At 43.3% G+C, this 22446-nt stretch overlaps 1 protein-coding gene across 17 annotated transcripts in view; it reads right to left on the bottom strand.

Annotated features, from left to right (window-relative positions):
- LOC130283916 (ankyrin repeat and fibronectin type-III domain-containing protein 1-like) overlaps positions 1–22446 on the bottom strand; it is a 443479-nt gene that overhangs the window by 54113 nt on the left and 366920 nt on the right. For all 17 annotated transcript variants that reach the window (XM_056533657.1, XM_056533658.1, XM_056533660.1 and 14 more), the window contains 6 exons: positions 15347–15548; positions 11497–11704; positions 9060–9254; positions 7523–7636; positions 5234–5331; positions 392–482 (listed from right to left, as the gene is read on the bottom strand). In XM_056533657.1, the coding sequence (XP_056389632.1) occupies positions 392–482; positions 5234–5331; positions 7523–7636; positions 9060–9254; positions 11497–11704; positions 15347–15548 (908 nt within the window). The remainder of the gene's footprint in view (positions 1–391; positions 483–5233; positions 5332–7522; positions 7637–9059; positions 9255–11496; positions 11705–15346; positions 15549–22446) is intronic.

The following is a 22446-nucleotide window of genomic DNA, read 5'->3' as shown; positions in this document are numbered from 1 at the left end:
GGCTTTTGGCTGTCTGGGCATGCTGGTAGTTGTAGTTTTGCAACAGCTGGAGGCACATTGTTTGGGAAACACTGACATGGCCTAACAGGGAGGACGGAGGAGACAGACACAAAGGTACACATCCCTGCTTACAGTATATTTGTATAATTTATGCCCTACAGCAGTGGTCTCCAAACTGTGGGCCTCCAGCTGTTGCTAAACTACAACTTCCAGCATGCCCAGACAGCCGCTGGCTGTCTGGGCATGCTGGGAGTTGTAGTTTAGTAACAGCTGGAGGCCCACAGTTTGGAGACCACTGTCCTACAGTATTATACAGGTGCAATGTTCCCTTACACATGCAATGTAAAATAAATAGACTTAAGTGCTGCGATTGAGAATACATTACACTTACTAGATGGGATGGCAAAAGCTGGAAGCGATGTCTGTGGAGACCCCCAGCCTTTCATATTATATGCAGACACCTGAACATAATATCTTGTGCCCTGTGAAAGATCATATATATATAATAATTGAAAGGCACATAAATGGTTAACATGCATCGTACACAATTGAACATAGAATGTCAAATAAAACACGTATGGAACATGTCCAGCTGCTAGAAAACCCTAAAATCAGCTGCAAACTGTAGGGAATAAGGAAGCAAGTGTTCTCTTTCCCTACAGCACCCCCGCAGGAGAAATGATGTTTTACACAGTAAGCAAGTGTTCTCTTTCCCTGCAGCACCCCCGCAGGAGAAATTAAGTTTTACACAGTAAGCAAGTGTTCTCTTTCCCTGCAGCATCCCCTGCAGGAGAAATGATGTTTTACACAGTAAGCAAGTGTTCTCTTTCCCTGCAGCACCCCCGCAGGAGAAATGAAGTTTTACACAGTAAGCAAGTGTTCTCTTTCCCTGCAGCACCCCTGCAGGAGAAATGATGTTTTACACAGTAAGCAAGTGTTCTCTTTCCCTGCAGCACCCCCGCAGGAGAAATGACGTTTTACACAGTAAGCAAGTGTTCTCTTTCCCTGCAGCACCCCCGCAGGAGAAATGAAGTTTTACACAGTAAGCAAGTGTTCTCTTTCCCTGCAGCACCCCCGCAGGAGAAATGAAGTTTTACACAGTAATCAAGTGTTCTCTTTCCCTGCAGCACCCCCGCAGGAGAAATGAAGTTTTACACAGTAAGCAAGTGTTCTCTTTCCCTGCAGCACCCCCGCAGGAGAAATGAAGTTTTACACAGTAAGCAAGTGTTCTCTTTCCCTGCAGCACCCCCGCAGGAGAAATGAAGTTTTACACAGTAATCAACAGGCTAACATTTTTGCTGCAATGAGTGGATCTGGTTCTGACCTGAGGGTTAAGTGTTCCTGAGTTCGGCTGAGGCTTACGGTGTTACTGTGGCAATGTACGGGCCAATAAGTGGGCTTGGATCCTATCATTTAAGGTCTCAGCTTCCCTGCCCTTTTTTTGGTGCATATAAATACCAAGTGTATCAAGTTGCCTGTGTTCAATCCATACGCAATAGCTTCTAATATACTACTTGCTTGATCCTACCTGTGCACTTTTGACTCTTGGCTAAGTTCTAACTATCCCTCTTTTTTCTGTTATTGTACTGCACGCTCTCTAGGTTCTGATGGAGCCTGTCTGATTACACTTTGTCTGTTCATTCCCAGTGTTTTGTGCTTTGCCTGTAAACCCTTTGTATCCTGACCTGCTTCCCTGATGTCTGTACCGAGTTTTGTTAATTTTTATTTGGACCTCTGCATTTACTAAGAACAGGGACTGACATCTAGTTGAGGATCTGGCATTTAGGGTGGATACTCAAGTAAGCAAGGAAAGTGGCTGTGGGTGAGGTCAGGACTGCGCTTATCCCTGACCTTCGTGACACTTGCTATCTGATACACAGGACAGTCCCACAAAAATGAGTTGTCAAGTGTTAGGGCCCATTCACACTACAGGGATATTCTGGGAAGAGATTCCATCAGCACTAGGATCTGTAGATCCAGCTCCATAGACGGCAATGCATCTCCAAGCAGATTTCACTGAAAAGAATAAACATGACCATATGAGTCCAGAATTTGAATTCTCAGCCACAAAAATCCATCTGTGTGCACGGTCCAGCAGTTGAATTTCTCCACTTGGAAATTCTGTAAGAAAAGCATACGGGTCCTTTCACACAGCGGAATGTTCGCCTGGAACTTTTTCTTGCATGGCAAGTGCCGACTCAATCACACCGCTTGGACATGCACTGTCTTCATAGACGGCAATGCATTTCGAAGTGGATTAAGCCAAAAGAATGAACATGTTTATTCTTTCTGCGGAATCCAGAACTTAAAGGGCTATTCCAGGAAAAAAACACTTTTTTTTATATATTAACTGGCTCCAGAAAGTTTAACAGATTTGTAAATTACTTCTATTAAAAAAATCTTAATCCTTTCAGTACTTATGAGATGAAGTTGAGTTGTTCTTTTCTGTCTCAGTCCTCTCTGATGACACCTGTCTCGGGAACCGCCCAGTTTAGAAGCAAATCCCCATTGCAAACCTATTCTACTCTGTGCAGTTCCTGAGACAAGCAGAGGTGTCAGCAGAGAGCCCTGTTGCCAGACAGAAAAAAACAACTCAACTTCACCAGCTGATAATTATTGGAAGGATTAAGATATTTTAATAGAAGTAATTTACAAATCTGTTTAACTTTCTGGAGCTAGTTGATATAAATAAATAAAAAAAAGCCCTTTAAGCCGTTGGCTGCCCGGGCATGCTGGATGTTGTAGTTTTGAACAGCTTGAGGCACTTTCGGTTGAGAAACACTAATATAACGTATGTGCTCATGTCTACACTGGTGTAGTCCAGGTCAATTTGTCAGTAGCTCGTCCATCATACAACCCACAAGATCCCAGTACAGACACAATGCTAATGTGGTGGTGGTGGTGGTTTGGGGGATTGATGGGGATGCACATACAGCTGTCATGCAGTTCTCATAGAGATAAAACAACGCAGCCCACCACCCCCGGACCAGCCTGTGACCCTGTAGCTGTAGGGGTTGAGCCCTAGAGATAGAGAAGGTGACTGAGTGGAGTCAGAGCTCCTGTTCTACAATTAGCTATGGGGCTGGTGAGAGGGTTTTGATCTGAGTAGGTGGCAGACGGCCAAGTCCTGAGTGTAGGGATGAAGGGTGGGGGTGGGAGTAATGACACACACTTGTAGGAGACGCCTGAGTGCCTAATATTATCTGTACGGGGACGGGTATAGGGAATTTATAGGGTTTTGTATGGGATGTAATTAGGAATTTGGTCATTATTTCCCAGGCCTTGTAAATCTGCATTCACCTGCTGCATTGTCTCCAGCCCATCTGCTCCACCACCGTCTAGCCAGGAGAAGGCTACCAGACAGGGCGGCTCTGCTGAGAATATGCCGGGGCCCTTCATTATAACCAGTATAATGGACAAGGCTTACTGGAACACTGTACCCCCCCCCCCCCCACCCCTCCACCATTTTCTATATTAAAGCCCACGAAAGGGAAACAATAGCCTTTCTTGTAGAAGATATGCAGCTGTTGTAAAACTACAACTCCCAGCATGACCTAACAGCATGAAGCAAACCATTCAGTTGCTATCGGCAACTGCTCCACTGATCCTTTGCACAAGGTTTGATAGATCCCATGCCAAGGCCTAATTCACATGAAGGAATTTCCGAGCGGAATGCAGCAGAAAAAAACGGGCCGGAAATTTAATGGGAATTTGCTGCAGAATTTAAGCAGCGGAAACATTTGCCACAGAAATCCCGATTCTGAAATTTGCTTAAAAATGCATTGCGGTCTATGGAGACTAGAGATCAGCGGACTTACAGTAAATTCGATTCGTCACAAACTTTTCGGCTCGGCAGTTGATGACTTTTCCTGCGTAAATTAGTTCAGCTTTCCGGTGCTCCGGTGGGCTGGAAAAGGTGGATACAGTACTAGGAAAGAGTCTCCTAGGACTGTATCCACCTTTTCAAGCCCACCGGAGCACCGGAAAGCTGAACTCATTTATGCAGGAAAAGCCATCAACTGCCGAGCCGAGAAGTTCGTGACGAATCGAATTTACTATAAGTTCACTCATCTCTAATGGAGACGATGCAGAAATTCTCCATTGAAATTTCCAAGCAGAATTTTTCTACCGTATTTTGCAAGGAAATGCTGCCGTGTATGTGGGTGGATGGGCCCTTTGGGCGTATTTTCCCCAACATTATTTCTGCAACAGAAAATCCCCTGCAGATTATATGGATTTCAGTGGGGTCTACTGCAGAGATTCAGCTGCGGGAAAAAAAAAACGTTGCAGAAAACCTGCCGTAACCTAAACTTGCATCGGGAAACTTGCTGTAAATCCGCCCGTGTGAATGTACCCTTAAAGGGGTACTACCGTGAAAAACTTTTATTTTTTTAAATGAACTGGTGCCAGAAAGTTGAACAGATTTGTAAATCACTTCTATTAAAAAAATCTTAATCCTTCCAGTACTTTTTAGGGGCTGTATGCTAAAGAGAAATCCAAAAAAGAAATGCATTTCCTCTGATGTCATGACCACAGTGCTCTCTGCTGACCTCTGCTGTCCATTTTAGGAACTGGAGAAAATCCCCATAGCAATCATATGCTGCTCTGGACAGTTCCTAAAATGGCCAGCAGAGGTCAGCAGAGAGCACTGTGGTCAGGACATCACAGGAAATGCATTTCTTTTTTTGGATTTCTCTTTAGTATACAGCCCCTAAAAAGTACTGGAAGGATTAAGATTTTTTAATAGAAGTGATTTACAAATCTGTTTAACTTTCTGGCACCAGTTGATTTAAAAAAAAAAAAGTTTTCCACGGGAGTACCCCTTTAAAGGGTGGCACTCCACTGGCCAGCGTTCAGAACTAAATGTTCCAAACTCTGTTTTCACGCTGCGGGGGGCGGTCACGCCCCCCCGCAGCGTGAAAACAGCGTTTGGAACATTTCGTTTCGAACGCTGGCCAGTGGAGTGCCACCCTTTAAAGGGAACCTGTCCCATTAGTTATGTTGCCATAACTGAGCATGTGCGCAGATTTTCTGTTCCCGGTGTTCTGTTGCAAGATTTACAATACAATATTTTATGAAAACTTATATGATGAAGCCTTGAAATGGTGAATAGAAATGAATAGAGAGATTCTTATTACGATAGTAAACGAGGTTTCTGGAAATGATTCATTTGGGGGACACAACACATTTTTTTCTTATTTTTGTGATGCTGTGCAACAAAAACATGACTTACTGAAACAAGACCCCGGATGTTGAACTGCAAGTTTCTCAACTTCTCAATGACGACTTCTCCCACGTTTGGAGAGAATGAGGATGACAAACTCCATTCCACTATAGGAACAACACACAGAAATGTTACAGAATTTATTACAAGTGCACCCTCCTACCCTAGACCTGCACCCTCCTAAACATCCAGGGACATCAGGTGTTAAAGGGGTATTCCAGGAAAAAAACTTTTTTTTGTAAATGACTTCAATTAAAAAAAATCTTAATCCTTCCAATAATTATCAGCTGCTGAAGTTGAGTTGTTCTTTTCTGTCTGGCAACAGTGCTCTCTGCTGACATCTCTGCCTGTCTCGGGAACTGCACAGAGTAGAAGAGGTTTGCTATGGGGATTTGCTTCTACTCTGGACAGTTCCCGAGACAGGTGTCATCAGAGAGCACTTAGACAGAAAAGAACAACTCAACTTCAGCAGCTCATAAGTACTGAAAGGATTAAGATTTTTTTTAATAGAAATCATTTACAAATCTGTTTAACTTTCTGGAGCCAGACGAAATATATATTAAAAAGTTTTTTTTCCTGGATAACCCCTTTAACTACTCTAGACCAGTGTTCCCTAATCTGTGGTTCTCCAGCTATATAAAAACTACAACTTTGATCATGGCCATGATGGGAGTCGGAGTTTCAAACAGCTGGAAGCTTCTGACCAGCACTCTAGAGCAGCGGTCTTCAACCTGCGGACCTCCAGATGTTGCAAAACTACAACTCCCAGCATGCCCGGACAGCCGTTGGCTGTCCGGGCATGCTGGGAGTTGTAGTTTTGCAACATCTGGAGGTCCGCAGGTTGAAGACCACTGCTCTAGAGCATTGTTTTCCAATCAGTGTGTCTCCAGCTATTGCAAAACTACAACTCCCAGCATGTCTTAACAGCCAAAGGCTGTCTTCATAATAATATGACAAGTAATAATAATAATTATTTCTTCATTTACGTATATAGCATCAACATATTCCAAATTGCTGTACACAGCTAATCAACAGCCGTCTGTCCCCGTTTTTTTAATCCTTATTTTGGTTCTGTTCTTGTGGGCTGTAAACGGATTAAAAACATTTAAAAAAAATCCCATTCAAGTCAATGGAATTTTTTTTACAATTCGTTTACATTCATTTGCACTCATTTCCGTTTTTTTGCCGGCAGAAAAAAACGGCACATGCAGTATTTTTTCTTCCGTCAAAAAAAAACGGAAGAAAAAAACAGATACAGTAAATTTAACATTGAAGTCTATGGAAAAGGGATGAGCCTTTAATGTCATCCGTTTGCATCCGTTTTTTGAGCCGTTGTTACTTCTGAGCATGTTGTGAACAAAAAATTTTTTTTTTCTGGTTTATTAACTGAACGATAATGGATACAAACAGCTAAGGGTGCATTCACACCACGTTTTTGCAATACAGTTCCCGTATCAGGTTTTTGATGAAAAACAGATTCCTCAAAACCTGACTAAACTGTATCAAAACACGTGTACAAATTTCAACCCGTATACAGTTAAAAACCGTATACGGTTTGAAAAATGATGTCCGGTTGCATCCGTTTTTTAAGAAAAAAACGTATACGTTTTTAACTTTTCACTCCCATTTTGAATAAAGTTTCACTTGTTTGATTGAAATTCCAAGAAAAAAAACTGTGCAAAGTCAAAAAACGTATGGTGAAAACCGGACGGAACCGTACCCACATACCATTCTGTACGGTTCCCATTGAATCCCATGTTTTAAAAAAACGTATACGGTTTAATACAGTTTTTCACCCTTACCAAAAACAGTGGTAGGCTATGGTTTTGGGTACGGGAAAAAAAACTGACAAAACCGTACAGGATGCAAAACGGACACAACCTGATGCATCTTTTGGCATACGGTTTTCAATACGGTTCCGTAAGGTTTTTACATTTTTTTTTTTAAAGTCCGTTTTTATTTTTGACGGGAAAAGAACGGGACGGGTCTAGACGGCCGTGTGAACGCAGCCTAACTGGTCCCGGTTTCCATTCTAAATCCACCTACCAATATGTTTCGGAGGAGTCACTCACAAACAAGGGAACATACAAACTCCTTGCAGATGTTGTCCTTGGTGGGATTTGAACCTAAGACTCCAACACTGCAGGACAACAGTGCTGACCCCCGAACCACCCTATTACCCCTAACATAATCAGGGTGATGACATTGCTCTTATAAGTGGAACGCAACTCTTCAAATTGGTTGAATGCGATATTGCAGCTTTATTTTTATTTTTTAATTAAAACATTTTACAGATACCTTTGTATTTTGTGACCACAGCAGAGTTGACGCTCAGCGGCTCCTGGAACGTAACTTGCAGGGTAGTGCTACTGGTAACGGCTAGGCGTACATTGGTTGGAGGATCCGGCACGCCTATTAAACAGCGCAAAAGAATTGGTTACTTTAATGCTTAAAGGGGTACTCCCATGGAAAAAGGGGTACTCCCATGGAAAACTTTTTTTTTTTTTTTTTTTAAATCAACTGGTCCCAGAAAGTTAAACAGATTTGTAAATTACTTCTATTAAAAAATCTGACTCCTTCCAGTACTTTTTAGGGGCTGTATACTACAGAGGAAATGCATTTATTTTTGGATTTCTCTTCTGTCACGAGCACAGTGCTCTCTGCTGACCTCTGCTGTCCATTTTAGGAACTGTTCAGAGCAGGAGAAAATCCCCATAGCAAACATATGCTGCTCTGGACAATTCCTAAAATGGACAGCAGAGGTCAGCAGAGAGCACTGTGGTCGTGACAGAAGAGAAATCCAAAAAGAAAAGCATTTCCCCTAAAAGCTACTGGAAGGATTAAGATTTTTTTAATAGAAGTAATTTACAAATCTGTTTAACTTTCTGGCACCACTTGATTAAAAAAAAAAAAAAAAAAGTTTTCCACGGGAGTACCCCTTTAATTTTTGTAATGGACTTTCTTTCTTCCTTTGTAAATATAGTTCTAGATCAATATATTACTTGACGATAACTACTGTTCACAAATACAATTCTAATTTTTCAAATTCTAACATTCTTTGTTTCCATTCCTCATCACTGTCAAGATCTCTGCTAGCTGTCACTGAATGGAAATATTCTTGTGTAACTGGTCATGTCTGTCTGACACAGTTGCAGGTCCTTTCATTGTCTGTAGCAGTGGTCTCCAAACTGTGGACCTCCAGATGTTACAAAACGACAACTCCTAGCATACCCAGACAGCCAACCATGCTGGAAGTTATGTAAAGGTCAAGGTTACGCCTACTGTACATCTTTTTCCTTATTAGATCCAGATATTGAACCATGTTCTTTTTTACTAATCAGTTTCTATTTTCTTTTTGTCATTTTTGTATTATGTAATTATTATGGGGTGACATCTTGCCTTAGCAGTTTTAACAACATTTATAGATAGGCTTTACGGTAAGCCACAGAAAAGAAGAGACAAGACCTGTCCCATTCACAGGAATTGGAGAAGCTACTGGGCATTCTCTATGACTTTTTAAGAGGTCATTCTGTAGGGAAGGGGCAGGCTGAACTCTGCTGTGAATGGTAGTGGAGCCAGTGTTATTTCTCTACTGGTGACACCTTTCACTGTACTCCTGAGAAGAAAAGCATTACTGGGAAATGATTTGTACAGGACATAATGTCTCAGCTTAGTTGTAGGCCTGGTGGGCAGAATGGAAACTGCACAATTTCTTGACTATTTTCAAATATAGAAAGTAAAATGGAAAAATAGATATATCAGTTTATATCAGTTTTATGTAGATATATCAGTTTTACCACAGCATAGAGAAGGATGCAGAATGAGATGAACTTACGGGCATGCTCAAATCCAGCTTTCATGCGCTTGTAGAGCCGGTATCTCCATTCCCAGGACTTTAGCTGCTTTTCTTTTTCAGAACAATCTGCATTCGGGGCTTCATTAACCACCTGAGCGGTGAGGTCATTCACCCTCTGCTCCGCCTCTTGGACCAAAGTAGATAGATGGAGTGATCTGCTTTCCAAGCTCATAACTACAGAAAGATGGGAATGTTTACAGTATATAATGGCTAGAAAAAAAGGTCTGGTCTTTATTCTAGAAACAGTGCCACTGTTGGTCATATAGGATGTGCCTGGTATTGCAGGTCTGCACCATTAAAGAAGACCTGTTGTATTATCATTAAAAGGGTTACTCCGATGCTCAGCGTTTGGAACAAACTGTACCGAACACTGGAAACGGCATCGGGAGCTCGTGATGTCATAGCCCCGCCCCCTCATTATGTCACACCCCGCCCCCTCAATGCAAGTCTATGGGAGGGGGCGTGACAGCCGTCACGCCCCCTCCCATAGACTTGCATTGAGGGGGCGGGGTGTGACATCATAAGGGGCTATGATGACACGAGCTCCCGGCGCCTGATCCAGCGTTCGGAACAGTTTGTTAAAAAACGGTGAGCAGCGGAGTACCCCTTTAACCCCTTAAGGACCGGAGGTTTTTCCGTTTTTGCATTTTCGTTTTTTGCTCCTTGCCTTTAAAAAATCATAACTCTTTCAAATTTACACCTAAAAATCCATATGATGGCTTATTTTTTGCGCCACCAATTCTACTTTGTAATGACGTCAGTCATTTTGCCCAAAAATCTATGGTGAAGCGGGAAAAAAAATCATTGTGCGACAAAATTTAAAAAAAAACGCTGTTTTGTAACTTTTGGGGGCTTCCGTTTCTACGTAGTAAATTTTTCGGTAAAAATGACACCTGATATGTATTCTGTAGGTCCATACGATTAAAATGATACCCTACTTATATAGGTTTGATTTTGTCGGACTTCTGGAAAAAATCATAACTACATGCAGGAAAATTTATACGTTTAAAATTGTCATCTTCTGACCCCTATAACTTTTTTATTTTTCCGTGTATGGGGCGGTATGAGGGCTCATTTTTTGCGCCGTGATCTGAAGTTTTTAACGGTACCATTTTTGCATTGATAGGACTTATTGATCGCTTTTTATTCATTTTTTCATGATATAAAAAGTGACCAAAAATGCACTATTTTGGACTTTGGAATTTTTTTGCGCGCACGCCATTGACCGTGCGGTTTAATTAACGATATATTTTTATAATTCGGACATTTCCGCACGCGGCGATACCATTTATGTTTATTTTTATTTTTATTTACACTGTGTTTTTTCTTTTATGGGAAAAGGGGGGTGATTCAAACTTTTAATAGGGAAGGGGTTAAATGATGTTTATTCACTTTTTTTTTGCACTTTTTTTTTGCACTTTTTTTTTGCAGTGTTATAGGTCCCATAGGGACCTATAACACTGCACACACTGATCTTTTACATTGATCACTGGTTTCTCATAAGAAACCAGTGATCGATGATTCTGCCGCATGACTGCTCATGCCTGGATCTCAGGCACTGAGCAGTCATTCGGCGATCGGACAGCGAGGAGGCAGGTAGGGGCCCTCCCGCTGTCCTGTCAGCTGTTCGGGATGCCGCGATTTCACCGCGGCTATCCCGAACAGCCCACTGAGCTAGCCGGCATGCTTTCGGTTTCACTTTAGACGCGGCGTTCAACTTTGAACGCCGCGTCTAAAGGGTTAATAGCGCGCGGCACAGCGATCAATGCCGCGCGCTATTAGCCACGGGTCCCGGCCGTTGTTAGAGGCCGGGCCCGACCCGCTATGACGCGGGGCCACGCCGTGGCCCCGCGTTATAGATCGGGAGTGGACACATGACGTTCCAGTACGTCATGTGTCCTTAAGGGGTTAAGTAGCTTAGACTGCCCTGATTACACTCCTTCTTACAGTTACTTTATACACCATCCTGTTCCTGAGATATGATGGTCTATAGTTTGACAATTAGAATCAGTCAGATGGGCGTGAACTTAATTTTAATAATGGCAGTGATGGGCAGCATTATACAGGCAGGGGGGGGGCTTCTAGTAGGCAGACACTCTGCACAATGTACAACATTAACCCCCCCCCCCTCCCCCCCTCATATTCACTCCAATTATTAATATTAAGTTCACGCCCATTTGACTATTCCCTGAAGTGTCAGACAAACTATAAACCCTCATATCTCAGGAACAGAAGGGCGTATCAAGAAACTACAAAAAGATGTATGATCAGAGCACCCTAAGCCATTTAAAGACGTATTTTTGGCCACAGATCCCCTTTAACAAGAATGAGGATGAATTAAAATGAAACATCTATGGCCAAAGTAAGAAGAGGACATGAGCAGAACTTTGCACAGCAGATCTCCCTGTATACTCACAGTGTGGACTCTCCTTTGCTCCCGCCTGCAGCAGTGTCTTCGCAATTGGAGCATTGTTGGTCATAATCGCGATATCCAGCGGTAAGAGCCCCTCGCTATTGGGAGTATTGAGGTCCAGCTCCTCCACACTGTATTGCTTCAATAGTTCTTGTACCCGGTCAAGATCTTGCATTTCCACTGCCTCAAAGAGAGCAGCATTCCCCTGAAACTGCAATGAAGACCACCGATGACATATTTCTGGGGGAGGGGGGGGGGGGTTGCATTGCTTTTAGACATCTCAAATAAAAAATTTAAAAATCAAGCAACTTTGCGAATAATCTTGATTTCCCCCTTAAAGGATAGGAGATAACTATCTGATCACAGGGGTCGACTGCTTGGAGCCCCATGATCTTGAGAACTGGGGCCAGAGTCTCACATCAGAATGAAGCCATTGAAAATAAAGAAAAAATGGCGCTACCCAATGTGGATCTGATGAGGACTCTGTTTGAATTAACATATTAATATAAAATGTTATTGACACAAACAATAATAAAGCAATAAAACATTTGGTGGTAGACTGGCAAAACACATTTCAGAATGAAGCGGCAGGACACATGTGTTGCCGCTCCATTCATTCTTTATGGGAGCTGCAGAGATAAAGAATGAATAAAGGGTCCCACCGCTCCATTCTGATGGGAGACTCGGGTCTCTGTTCTCAAGATCGGGGGAGGCCCATAAGTTAGACCTCCCATTATCAGATAGCTTAAAGGAGTAGTCCAGTGGTGACTCAGTGGTGAACAACTTATCCCCTATCTTAAGGATAGGGGATAAGTTGCAGATCGCGGGGGGTCCGACTGATGGGGCCCCCTGCGATCTCGTGTACGGAGCCCCAACAGCCCGCGGGAAGGGGGCGCGTGTCGACCTCCGCATGAAGCGCCGGCCGACACACCCCCTCAATACAACTCTATGGCAGAGCCGAAGCGCTGCCTTCGGCAATCTCCGGCTCTGCCATAGAGATGTATTGAGGGGGAGTGTCGGCCGTCGCTTCGTGCGGGGGTCGACACCCGCTATCTGGCCGGAGAGCCGGGGCCCCGTACAGAGAGATCGCAGGGGGCCCCAGCGGTCGGACCCCGTGCGATCTCAAATTTATCCCCTATCCTTAGGATAGGGGATAAGTTTTGCACCACTGGACTACCCCTTTAAATGGGCACTGTCAGATACAAAAACTTTTGATATGTTGTAAAGCATGTATAACCAATAGGTTTTGCTTTTGCTTTCATTAGAAAATATTCAGTATTTCATACTGAAAAAGCCAGTCAAACAACTGCCCCCCCCCCCCTGCCTGCTTGGACACATACTAGTCCTGCTGTGTCCGTGCATCATCACCTATGTCATGGACACACTTCCTTGATTGACAGCTGTGAGCGCAGGGCTCAGAGCTGGAGGAAAAATCCTCCCACTGTCAGCTTGTGTCCCGCTACTGTCAGTGAGGACAAGCTGGGAGTTGTAGTTTTGCTAATGGGATGTGAGCAGACAGCATACTGAGGGAGGGGCGGAGACCTGCACAGTGAGGCCACACCCCCTCCCTTTGGGAGTAATTCAGACTAGTGACAAATTAAAAGTGTAATAAAAAAATAAATAAAGGTGCTAGACACATGCAACTAACAATTATTAATCAATTATTAATCGATGAATCTATTCTTTGTTTCAGCCCAACGATACCTGTGTCTGATCCATGGTCCGGTTCCCCTGTTACTTCCTCCGTCTGTGCTGACAAAAACACTGCTGGGCCTCACTGCCATCAGGCTTGGGGAATGAAGCTCCGCCGGCGCCCAAACGGAGGAAGTAACAGGTGAACCGGACCACGGGCCGGACACAGGTAAGGTAGGGCTAATACAACAAATCAATTAATCGATTACTAATGGATAAAATGAATCGTTAGCTGCAGCCCTTTTATAAAGGATTGTTTTTGTGGGACAGGTTGTACTTTTTAATGGCCCCATTTATTTTACCTTATAATGGAATAAAATAAAATATATATATATATATATATATATATATATATATATATATATTTATACAGTGGTCCCTCAAGTTACAATATTAATTGGTTCCAGGACGACCATTGTATGTTGAAACCATTGTATGTTGAGACCAGAACTCTATGGAAAACTGGTAATTGGTTCTAAAGGCACAAAAATGTCATCCAAAAATAGGAAAAACTGAGGATTAAAGAAAAATAAGTAGATAACTAATATAGATAAAGCAAATCCTTACATATAAAAGTAAGAAAGATCTGCTGGGAGCTGTAAATTACTGTCTATGTCAGTGTTTCCCAAGCAGGGAGCCTCCAGCTGTTGCAAAACTACAACTTTCAGCATGCCCGGACAGCCAAAGGCTGTACAGGCATGCTGGGAGTTGTAGTTTTGCAACAGCTGGGGGTACTCTGCTTGGGAAAACACTGGTCTATGTAGAGGAAAGGAGCTTCTTCGGGGTCCTGTACAGTACACAAAGTGTCCCAAAAAAGTAACATGGAGCCGCCCTCACCTGGTGTCCAAAGGAGCAGGTAACCCTGGGACAGGTAAAGTGTACAGAACATGTTATTCCTCCCTGTACTGTAGGGGGCACTACCAGACACCAGTCAGTGCATACACTTCAGTAATACAGGTAAAGAGTAGTACAGAACATGTAGTACCTCACTGTACTGTAGGGGGTGCTACCAGACACCAGTCAGTGCATACGCTTCAGTAATACAGGGGTTTTACCAGTGAATGCCCATTCTGATTGGTCAGTTCTTCCGGCCATTGACAGGTATCACAGATCTGGACTGTCGTACATTGTATGTTGAGTCTGGTTTCAAGTTACAATGGTCCAGATTAGACCATTGTATGTTGAAACTATTGTATGTTGAGGCCATTGTAAGTTGAGGGATCACTGTATCTATATATATAAATTTGTAGAGTGAAATGGGAGGAAACTATTCTAGATTTTGAGGGGTTTACTATAAAGTATAAATGATCCTGTTAAAGCATCACTGTAATTTCAATAAATGTTATAAGTTTAGATGGCACTGGGACCAGCTCCTGGCACCTACTGCGATCACAAATAATAACCAAATTATATATCAACTCCCCGGATGGCAGCTGCGTCCAACCTGTTCTGTCCACAGACCAATGTTACCCAACCAGGGCGCCTCCAGCTGGGCAACACTGCCATAGACTGTGAAAAGGTCGGATTTGACTGACAGTCGGGGAGTGAGGCACCTGCAATCTAAACTTTTGACTTGTCTGGGCAACATGTCAAATGTTTATTTCAATGACAGTGACACTTTAACTTTAGGGATCAGAACCATACCAAATGTATGTGGATTTTGTGATATTTTACTACTTTAAAAAAATGTATAATAGCTTTGCCCCATATTCAGACTCCTATACATTTTGTGCTTTTCTGTCTATGGAACTGTATTAGGGCTTGTTTTTTGCAGGGTGAGCTGTAGTTTTTATTAGTACTGCTTTTAGTATTTACAACTTTTTGATCACTTTTTAATCTCTCTTATTTGGAGGCAGAGTGACCAAAAGACAACAATTCTTAATGTTCACCTTGTGGGATAAATAAGTTTTTATTTTTGTGGCTCAGCTGTTTTAGGACAGGACACTATTTACAATCATTACTTCCGATATCGCAATGCAGTGTTACAAATCTCAGGTAACATGACCCAAGTCAATGTAAAGCCCTATCCTTATATTCATAGTATCTTTACTCCTATGGTCAGTTTTACTTGTGCATAAAACAGGCAAATGTGTGATGTGCAATTCACTTTTGAGTATTTTAGGACTATGGACGGCAGTGATGGGTCATACTGTGGACATACAAGGCAAGATTTCCGCAGCCTCTCCTTTTCATTCCGCGCTGCTAAGCTGCTTTCATCAAAAGACGTGTAGTTGACTCTGAATTTCCCCGACAGGTTTCTGTAGAGTCTCTTGGCAGCATTGGGTGATGAGGGCCCTGACGGCTTCTTGGTCTGTCCCATCTGGAAATCCCTCATCTGCTGTGTCATTTTTGGTGAGGACGACCTTAATGTGAAAAACAACGTAAGTATAAGAGAATGTACTCTTTAAATGGGCACTGTCAATTTGAAAACTTTTATATATTGTACATCTAGACAAAATATTAACCTTTCTAATATACTTTATAAAAAAAAATGTTATCTCCTTTTTATAGAAATCATGGATTATAAAAAAAAAGACAACTAAGGGTCCCCAAACCATCCAGAGCATAATCCTGTCCGGCTGCAGCATCATCTTTGTCCCAGCGGAAGCACAGGCAAGGACAAAGTCCCGTGAATGAGGGCAGGACTAGCACTTCCCTGTGCTCACTCCTGTCCTATCAGACTGCAGCAGAAAACCGAGAGGAGGGGGTTTCAGAGCAGCCTGCAGTGATTGGATGAAGAGACCAAACACAGCACAGCAGACTCAGGGAGGCAGTGAATGCCTGGTGAGTGAGGGCGGGCTCAGTACTTGCCTTGGACAGGCCCCTTCCTGAGCAGTGGATGTCAGAATGAGTGAGCAGCAGAACAGAGGGACGTGTAAGCCAAATACAGAAGCTAGACACATAAAGACATATATAGCATATTTCTGTGATATGACAGCTATGCTGTAAGACAGACCTGACCACTGAATAAGTAGCAACATTTATTTTCGTCCTGTTAGAATCCTGCAAAATAACAAACACCAGACAGAAACCCAATGGATCCCTATTAAAGTCCATTGGGGTCTCTCGGGATCCTTTGGTGTTCATCATCCAGCTCAGTTTACTCCTCCAGATTTAGCTCATTCTTGTCTGATTGGCTTCTGTGTATAAGCACAAGCCCTGGACAAAACAAAGTAAGTAGTAAGTGCATGGAAAGCTGGCCTGACCGAATGTAGATAAACTACCCAACTAAGCCAACAGCGAGTAAAGAAAGCCGCTCATCCGTCAGCCTTTATGTATGATCCCTTTTACCTGAATACGCGTGGCTCAATTGTAATCTTTGTTTAATAAGACCTATATCCGAAGCCCAGGATCAGCGGCGGTACATAGAATTTGTTCCTCAGATGTATACACAGTTAGGACATTCTATATACATGTGGCGCAGGAAGATGACCTCATGAACACATTTATTACAGAGCAGTGTCACAACACATCTTATTCCCCCTAGAAATGTTATGGTAAGGCTGGCACCCCTTAATCTGATATACCCCTATGTGATTTACAGTAGCAGACGGGATAGCGTTGTTTTTTTTTTTTCTTCATTTGTTGACTGTCTTTGTGCCAGACTAGGTATGGAGCGCTCTGTCAGACTGTCTCACTCGGATAAGACTCAGAGAACAAGTGGAGGGGGGGGGGGGTTAATAACTCAAACATATCCCAATAAGAACTCGTGTGCCCCTGCAAGAATTTGTTCTGGAGACGGTGCCACTTCAAACCATTTAAATACGGCACCAGGGGAGACGTGTGAGAATTCCACCGACTGTCTCCATAGAAAGCAGGTCTATAATGTGGCCTATACTCTACTGCCCATCTAGGGGGCACGCCACTCAGAAGCCATCGCCCCGGTGGCCCCTGTTGCGCATCGGCACTATATAAAGCGCCCAATAATGCAGGTTTACATTGACCATGCTAATTGTAGAAGCCATACCCAGTCTGGGGAACAGGTGGCCAATAATCTGGCTAATTGCTGTATATTTTGGGGCTCAGATTGCCTTTCTATGGATGTCCTTTTGCAGTAGAGCTCAGATAATTCTCCCTCTCAGACATTGGCTGCTGTCTTGTTCTATAGCCCGGCTATGTCCTACACCCCTCCCTTCTGTTCCCTCGTGGCCGGTACAAGTTCATGCTAAATATGGCTACTTTCATTCTCCAGGGTGAAACTTGAACCTCGGCACCAGGCTGACTGGAATCGGCACAGGGTCGGGGTGACGAGGACCACACATTCCCAGTTTATACACTCCCCTGGCCCGGCTTGTAGAAAAAAAAAAAAAATATATATATATATATATATATATATATATGTATATATCCCTTTATTTCCAAGGCCTTAGCAGTATATAGCAGATGGTGGTCATCAGGCCTCTATACGGGGCCGCATATCACTAGGAGACAAATAACACTGCCCAATGTATTTCTAATGGTGAATAACTAAAAGTTTATTCACTGTATAATGAAAAGTTTTGCATTCTTTGTAATTCGTTTTCTGTTTTTTATTTGTTTTAGTTTTTTTTTACAATTTTTAAACTCTTCTTGCTGTCAGCGAATGGGAAAATTCTATATTTTTTAAACAGAGATTGATACACTGATACACTGTACCTTTAGGTACCCACGTTATGCCCCCAATTGTTTTGATTAATGCAGGACAGTCCCTATTATGGGACTATTTCCTGCTTTCCCGCTTATCCCTACCTCTTTCCCACTTACCTCCAAACCATTCCGGATACAGCCGGACATTCACAATTTTAGGGTAACAGTCCCACATATGAATGAATGACCATTCAGCTAAAAGCTCTTTCTCTCTCTCAATCCCCGCATACACATAAACATTCAGCACATCCGAGCATGCATGTCTTCGGAATGGAGTGGGGAAGGGTAAGCCGCTGTCAGAGTCCTCTAGCAGAGGCCTATCTCTCTGAGAACAAAGGCTTTCTAATGCAGGCTAGTTTGGATCGAAATCGCTGTTTCCAAACCAGTGTGCCTCCGGCCGCTGCAAAGCTGCAACTCCCAGCATGCCCGGACAGCCGAAGGCTGTCCGGGCATGCTGGAAGTTGTAGTTTTGCAACAGCTGGAGGCACACTGGTTGGGATCCACATCAATGTCCACATCCAACAGCTGGAGGCACACTGGTTGGGATCCACATCGATGTCCACATCCAACAGCTGGAGGCGCACTGGTTGGGATCCACATCGATGTCCACATCCAACAGCTGGAGGCGCACTGGTTGGGATCCACACCGATGTCCACATCCAACAGCTGGAGGCACACTGGTTGGGATCCACATCGATGTCCACATCCAACAGCTGGAGGCACACTTGTTGGGATCCACATCAATGTCCACATCCAACAGATGGAGGCACACTTGTTGGGATCCACATCAATGTCCACATCCAACAGCTGGAGGCACACTGGTTGGGATCCACATCAATGTCCACATCCAACAGCTGGAGGCACACTGGTTGGGATCCACATCAATGTCCACATCCAACAGCTGGAGGCACACTGGTTGGGATCCACATCAATGTCCACATCCAACAGCTGGAGGCACACTGGTTGGGATCCACATCAATGTCCACATCCAACAGCTGGAGGCACACTGGTTGGGATCCACATCAATGTCCACATCCAATCTAGCAACGCAAATTCAGATGTGAAATAGTGAAAGAAATTAAATATAGGGTTAAATATAGGCATATGCGGGGATACCTCTGCTATATGGGCAGGGCACACACACTGTTGGCCTAATGCTGTAGTCCTTGACCTTATAATTTGGGAGCAGGGTCACCACCTCACCAGTAATTGTCCAGCCTGCCAGACAACAATATTGGAAGGGTTAAAAGTTTTCTATGGTAATACCACCAGGAATGATAACATTAAAGGGGTATTCCAGGATTGTTTTTATTTGAAAGTAAAGTTAGTGTAGTTCATAATATAGTGTCTGTACCTGTGTTTGATGGTGGTCTTCCAATTCCTATGTGATCTTTGCCCAAATCTTTATTTTTAACATCATACAAAATGAGTGTTGTCTCAGGTTTTCCCAGGATGCTGTGTGGCCCGAGACATTACATCACTAGTCAGGTGTTCAGAGGGAGCCTGTTCTGCTTTAATGGGTGGAGCGACCACTGAGCGGGAGGGAGATCATTCTGCAAGTAATTGTATTTTTTCAACAGCTGGAGGCACCCTGGATGGAAAACACTGGTCTTGTGCATGGGATGCAGCTCATTTGCGCTTCAAAGAGTGGGGTGACTTATGTGTGGGAGGGAGAAAAGTGACCTCACACTTACAAACAAGGAATAATGGGACTTGTAGTTGAAGTAAGGAACCCCAACAGGAAATACCCAGTTTAGAAAAAGATAGCAACAGCATTCTGGAAATCTCACAACATAGCCATTTAGCCCCAAAGCAGATCATTCCTAAGCATGTCCATTACTGTCTGCCAGGTATATGCTAAAATCCCCTTATGGTGGAGAACGCCTTTAACCCTCTATTGCTCCAGACCACCCGGGTAGCCCACATTACCCTTCTATTGTCCTAGACCACCAGGGCAGCTCTCATTAACAGTCTACTGTTCTACACCACCAGGGATTCTCACATTAAAGGGGTATTCCAGAATAATTTTTTTTATTTGACTATGGTACGGGGGCCGTAAAGTTAGTGTAGTCCATAATATAGTGTCTGTACCTGTGTGTGACGGTTTTCTCACAATTCTTCTGCGATTTTCACCCCAATATTTATTTTTATCAGCATACAAAATGACTGTTGTCTCAGATTTTTCCCAGGTTGCAGTGCGGCCAAGACCTGACATCACTAGTCAGCTGATGACAGGGAGCCTGTCTGCTTCAATGGGTGGAGGGATCGCTTGGTGGGAGAGAGATCAATCTGCAGCAGCTGTAGGCACCCTGGTTGAAAACCACAGGTCTTTTGAATGGATGCAGAACCACACGTCTTTTGAATGGATGCAGCTCATTTATAGCTGATGTGTGGGAGGGAGGAAAATGGAATTATGGGATTTGTAGGCAAAAAAGAAAACTCATACAGGAACTACCAGGTCACAAAAAGCTAGCCACAGTGTTATGGTAATCTCACAACATAGCCATTTAGCCCCAAGACAAGCGCAGATCCTTCCTAAGCCTGTCCATTACTGTCTGCCAGGCACGTACTAAAATCCTCTTATGGTGGAGAACCCCTTTAACCCTTTACTGCCCTAGACCACCCAGGATGTTTGCATTACCCCTTTGCTGCCCTATACAAGGCATTCTCACATTTATTATCTACTGCCCTAGAACATCAGGGATGCTCATTTAACCCTCTACTGAACTAGACTACCAGGGATTTTTACATTAACCCCTCTACTTCCCTAGACCACCTGGAAGGCCTACATTACCCCTCTACTGCTCTAGACCACCAGGGATGGTCAAGTTAGCCCTCGCTTGCCCTAAACACCCTGAGATGTTTACATTAACCATCTACTGCCCTAGACAATCAGGAATGCTCACATTAACTCCCTACTGCTCTAGACCACCAGGGAAGCTTTAATTGGTCTCTTCATTGCCCTAGACCACCAGGGACTAGGAATTCTCACATTTATCACTTCACTGCCCTAGACCACCAGGCATCTTTCAAGTCCCTAGGCCCAAAGATATTAGATAATAACAAGTCAGATAACCCAAGATGGCGCCCCTTTTTATGCAGCCAATATTCTTTGGAAAAGATTGCCACTCTACTTGGAGACCATGTCTGACATGGTGCATACTGGGAAGATCTACATGAGTTCTGTGATGGTAACATGGACTACAGATCTGGATACGATCCATTTAAAAATCACAAAGAATTATTTCTTAAAATGTAGAATTGTAAGCACAGTGGGGAAGCCGGAGAGAAGATCTGGGATACTGGGGCAGCGACTGAATGACAGCGCTGTTATAGATGTTTCTATGGTGATGGGAGCTGCTGGAGCGGCTTATTAACATACGATGAGGCTGCTGGGGGCATACATGGAAGCAACGTTATGGGAGCCAGAGGCTGACCCATATGACATGCTATATAGCTCTCATTAGCATCTTCTCTCCTATATGCCTCAAGGATGGGAAACCTATTTAGGGAACAGAATATGATGACAAATATATTATTTCTGAGCCAGTGCAGTTATCTTTCCCTTTATCTCCTTCTCAGCCAATTGTTGTTTGTTGTTCACAGTGAGAATACAAGAGGCTATACACTGGAACTCTGCTGACTGCTCTGGAAATTCTCTATAATTAGATACCTAATATATATATATATATATATATATATATACACACAACTCAACATATGTATGTAGGTATGTGTGTGTATGTATGTAAGTATGTATGTACAGTAAATACGTAGGTATGTGTGTGTGTAGGTATGTATGTGTGTGTGTAGGTATGTATGCGTGTAGGTATGTATGTGTGTAGGTATGTATGCGTGTAGGTATGTGTGTGTAGGTATGTATGCGTGTAGGTATGTATGCGTGTAGGTATGTGTGTGTGTAGGTATGTATGTGTGTAGGTATATATGTGTGTAGGTATGTGTGTGTAAGTATGTGTGTGTGTGTAGGTATGTGTGTGTAGGTATGTGTGTAGGTATGTATGTGTGTGTAGGTATGTATGTGTGTGTGTGTAGGTATGTATGCGTGTAGGTATGTATGCGTGTAGGTATGTATGCGTGTAGGTATGTATGCGTGTAGGTATGTATGCGTATAGGTATGTATGCGTGTAGGTATGTGTGTGTAGGTATGTATGCGTGTAGGTATGCGTGTAGGTATGTATGCGTGTATGTATGTATGCGTGTAGGTATGTGTGTGCGTAGGTATGTATGTGTGTAGGTGTGTGTGTAGGTATGTGTGTGTAGGTATGTGTGTGTAGGTATGTGTGTGTATAGGTATGTGTATGTAGGTATGTGTAGGTATGTATGCGTGTAGGTATGTGTGTGTAGGTATGTATGTGTAGGTATGTATGTGTGTAGGTATGTATGCGTGCAGGTATGTGTGTGTGTAGGTATATATGCGTGTAGGTATGTGTGTGTAGGTATGTATGTGTGTAGGTATGTATGTGTGTAGGTATGTATGTATGCATGTAGGTATGTGTGTGTGTAGGTATGTGTGTGTGTAGGTATGTGTGTGTGTAGGTATGTATGTGTGTAGGTATGTATGTGTGTGTGTAGGTATGTGTGTGTGTAGGTATGTATGTGTGTAGGTATGTATGT

This window comes from Hyla sarda, chromosome 8 (genome assembly GCF_029499605.1).
Source record: "Hyla sarda isolate aHylSar1 chromosome 8, aHylSar1.hap1, whole genome shotgun sequence".
NCBI lineage: Eukaryota > Metazoa > Chordata > Amphibia > Anura > Hylidae > Hyla > Hyla sarda.
The sequence above is the reverse complement of the archived record's forward strand: the minus strand, read 5'-3'. Positions and strand labels throughout refer to the sequence as shown.